The 3,883-nt window shown below is 33.5% G+C and overlaps 1 protein-coding gene across 1 annotated transcript; it reads left to right on the forward strand.

Moving 5' to 3' along the window:
- The first annotated feature begins 1,971 nt into the window (after nt 1-1,971).
- LOC122059091 lies at nt 1,972-2,532 on the forward strand. The gene has a single exon (XM_042621787.1). It carries the CDS (start codon nt 1,972-1,974, stop codon nt 2,530-2,532), a length of 561 nt encoding a protein of 186 aa, XP_042477721.1.
- Nucleotides 2,533-3,883: the final 1,351 nt, after the last annotated feature.

Genomic DNA, 3,883 nt, shown 5'->3' on the forward strand with positions numbered 1-3,883 from the left:
AAGGCTCCCTACTAGTGGAGAGACGTTTCGTTTAATTTTATGATATTGTGTATTTGATCCATTAATTTTGTTTTTTCAATTAAAAAAAAAAAAAAAACATTGGTTTTTGTTATTGTTTATTTTATTTTATTTTAAAGGTTTTCTTGAAACTAAGGAGCCAAGGCATGAATATGCAGTTTGAACAGTGTGTCACTGTTCATGTGAATAGTGAACACTATTTGCAGAAACAGTGCATGTTAAAAAAAAAAAAAAAAAGTTGCAAGTAGTTGTAGTCATGCAGCCAAGGAAGAAAAAAAAAATTAGGGTAGGGTTTGTGAAACTCTATCCGTAAATTACATAAATACCCTTATAAATTAAGTCATATTTATCTTTGTTTTTAAACTTGTATGGGCTTATGGGCTGGGGTTTTGTGCATATATGATATGCATCTTTTGGGCCTGATATTTCTTAACTTAATGTTTTAAGTTTTAGAGCCCAAATAGACCTGATATATTTTAAAGTTCAAATGGGCTTTACTTACATAGGTTGCTTTCTGAATAGAAGGAGTTATGTTCTACTTAAATAGGCTTATTCTATTATGGGCCAGCATGCTAATTTTTAGATTTTTGCCCAAATTAGCTTATAACTCAAGTGTTGAGTAGTGGTTTTAGAAACCGGTAACCCATTTTTGCTACGAATCATATTTGTATGATTACGTGTTTTTATTAGAAACCCTTGTGAGGGCTTAAATTTTATTTATTTTTTTAATTAGATTTATGATTGGCAAATGTTGGCAATTTTCATGTGGTTTTTATAATTGTTGTTTTCCTCATTATTGAAATAAAATTGAAATGATCAAATACACAATATGTTTGATATTTATGATATTATTAGTGGTTATGGGATTTAAAAATGGATCATGCTAATGGATATATGGATAGTATGACATGCATTTATGTGGTGGCTTGTATTTTGTTCTCTCTCTCTCTCTCTCTCTCTCTCCCTTTTTCTTTTTTATAAAAGTATGTACTCCCCTTGGGCAGCCCAAATGGTGGATTTGTTTACCAAGCTTTCTTTATTTTAAAGGAATGTAATAGAATTAAGCTTATTTTATTTGATCGTGAAAAGATTAAAGGAGGAGATTGCTTAGAGGAAGCAGCGGAAGATGGAGAATCAAGTTTTGTTTTATTTCAATGTAAAAATTATCATGGTTATAATTATTTGCATTTGCATTATCATATAATTATGTTGTCTGTGAGCAATTTAAGAGGCTATGTTACTCCCACCCATCTTGGAATTAAAATGGCTTGCATATGATGACAAAGTCAATCTGACTCTAGATGCTATCTTATAACCACTAAGGCTTTATTTTATATTTCATGTGGATGATTACTTTATGATTCCTAGTTAGATATGATGTATGGTGATATTATCACCCTATTGTGTTTTTAGAATAGATGATAGTTCCTATTTCCCTAAACTTAAAAGCAAGTGTGATATAAAAAACCCTAACTGGTGGGATTTCATGACCTCCCTTAGTTGGTAGATGTAGAGGTCAAATTGATCTACTTTTGTAGATGCCGGTAGGATAATGCTTGAGTAGTTCTCTGAGATTGTTTTCATTTATCTCATATGTGATAGGTAGAGAACATGGTCAGTGGGAGGTGTACTGCGATAGTAGACACTAGCCTATGATACTATGATTCACCCCGAAATAAAGGGTATACACTTGACTTGAGTGTATGTTAACCGATAGAAATGGACATGACACTCAAGTGGCCAAAAGTATTGGAAGTCTTCGAGACGGACAGAATAGTACACTCAACAAACATTTATATAATGAACTCGGATAGGCTAAGTTATGTGCATAAGAGTTGAGATGTTTCAATCACACCTCATAGCTAAAGGGAAGCTTAAGGTGCGGGTAATCGTTGTATTTAGACTTGCCCCTTCTTTTAATGATAATCATCATACTAATTTTTCTTATATATCATGAAGATTTTCAATATGTCAAGCCAAATGAACTATGTCATCCTCATTAAAGACCATATCCTGACTGAATCCAACTATGTTGATAGAAGGAGGAACATTAAATTGCTCCTAACTGCAGAAGGTCTAATGTTTGTCATTGAAGACGAAGAACTTTCATTCCTTGACACTATGGATGGCGAGGAGAAAGTTGCCTATGAGTTGTTTCAACAAAACAATTCTAAGGCCAAGCTCCTTATTTTGAATTCAATAGACAAAACCATTAAGGATTCTGTAAAGGATTTAAGTTTTGTTAAAGATATGTTGGAGGAATTAAAGAAGCTGTATGGTAGGCAAAACAAACATGCACATCATCAGCTTGTCACTCTCCTCCACAGCACTAAGATGACTCCAGGGATTTCACTTATCGACCATGTGATGAAATTGTATAATTTCTTCCAAGAACTAGAAGCAATGGAGATATCCTTTAAGCTGAACTATAAAACGAATGTTATACTCTACTCACTACCTCAGGAAATCGATAAATCTTTTATTTGTAATTATAATATGAATAAAATTCCGTAGAGCTTCCAGAGCTAAGCAACATGTTGCAAGAAGTAGAGGCGACATCTAAGAAGCAAAAGCTTGAGGCATTTTCTACTAAAAAGAAGCTTTCTTCCACTAAACTGAAAAGTAAGAAGAAGAAGAAGAAGAAGAAGAAGAAGAAGAATAATAAGGGTAAGACCCTTAAGGTGGCTAGTAAGGGAGTGGAGAAGGGCAAGAAACCTGAGAAATGACTTTGTTTTTACTATAAAAAGGACAGACATTGGAAGAAAAATTTTCGTGGATACCTGACGACTCTAAAGAAGTCAGATGAAGGTATATTTGAAACCAATGTTTTTTATGAGTCTAATTTGTCAGAAGAACCATCTAATACATGGTTGGCTGAATTTTGTTCAACCACCCATATTTGCAATATGTTGCAGGGGGTCAGGATGATAAGAAGACTCAACAAGGATGAGGTTTGTCTCAAGATGGGAACTGGAGCTGAGGCCACAGCAAAGGCTATAGTAGAATTTAGTTTGCATTTAAAAAAAAATCAATTTTACTTCTAAGAAATTGTTTTTATATTCCTTCCTTTAGAATGAATATTGTTTCTATTTCTAAACTGATTGTTGATGGATATTCATTTCAATTTGGATTTAAACTATCTATTCATTTGAATGGTTTGTTTATTACAACTGCTTATTTATAGAATGATTTGTATTTCTTAAAACCTGTTTTAAAGGCAAATGAATTTTCAAACATAACTTTAAAAGGAAAATCAGCTCTAGATAATTCCACTTATCTTTGGCACCTTAGGTTAGGTCATATTGGAGTAGATAGAATTAATAGGTTGGTCAAGGATGACCCTTTGAAAAGTCTAAAGGTAGAAACTTACCAAACCTGTGAATCCTATATACAAGGAAAAATGACCAAGAAACCCTTTTCATCTAAAGGTAAGAGGGTTGAGGACTTGTTGGACTTAATACACTCCGATGTATGCGATCTCATAAATGTTCAAGTGAGGTATGGTTATGAATATTTTGTAACATTCACTGATGACTACTCTCGATATGGATACATTTACCTAATGCACTGAGAATCAAAAACCTTTGAAACGTTCAAAGAGTTCCGAGCTGATGTAGAAAAGCAAATAGGTAAGTATATCACCCTTTGATCAGATCGAGGAGGAGAGTACTTATCATATGAGTTCAGGGACTATTTAAAGTAAGCTGGGATTCTTTATCAGTTGACAGCCCTAGGAACATCTCAATAGAACGGTGTAGCAGAGAGATGAAATCGTACCCTATTAGATATGGTTCAATCTATGCTTAGTTATTCAAAATTACTTGCGTCGTTTTGAGGTCTTTTGACCGCCATCTATATTTTTCCT

The sequence above is a fragment of the Macadamia integrifolia genome, chromosome 13 (assembly GCF_013358625.1).
Source record: "Macadamia integrifolia cultivar HAES 741 chromosome 13, SCU_Mint_v3, whole genome shotgun sequence".
Classification (NCBI taxonomy): Eukaryota; Viridiplantae; Streptophyta; class Magnoliopsida; order Proteales; family Proteaceae; genus Macadamia; species Macadamia integrifolia.

Coding starts and splice junctions, on each gene's coding strand:
- LOC122059091 (XM_042621787.1), top strand. CDS start 1,972: ATGAAGATTTTCAATATGTCAAGCCAAATGAACTATGTCATCCTCATT.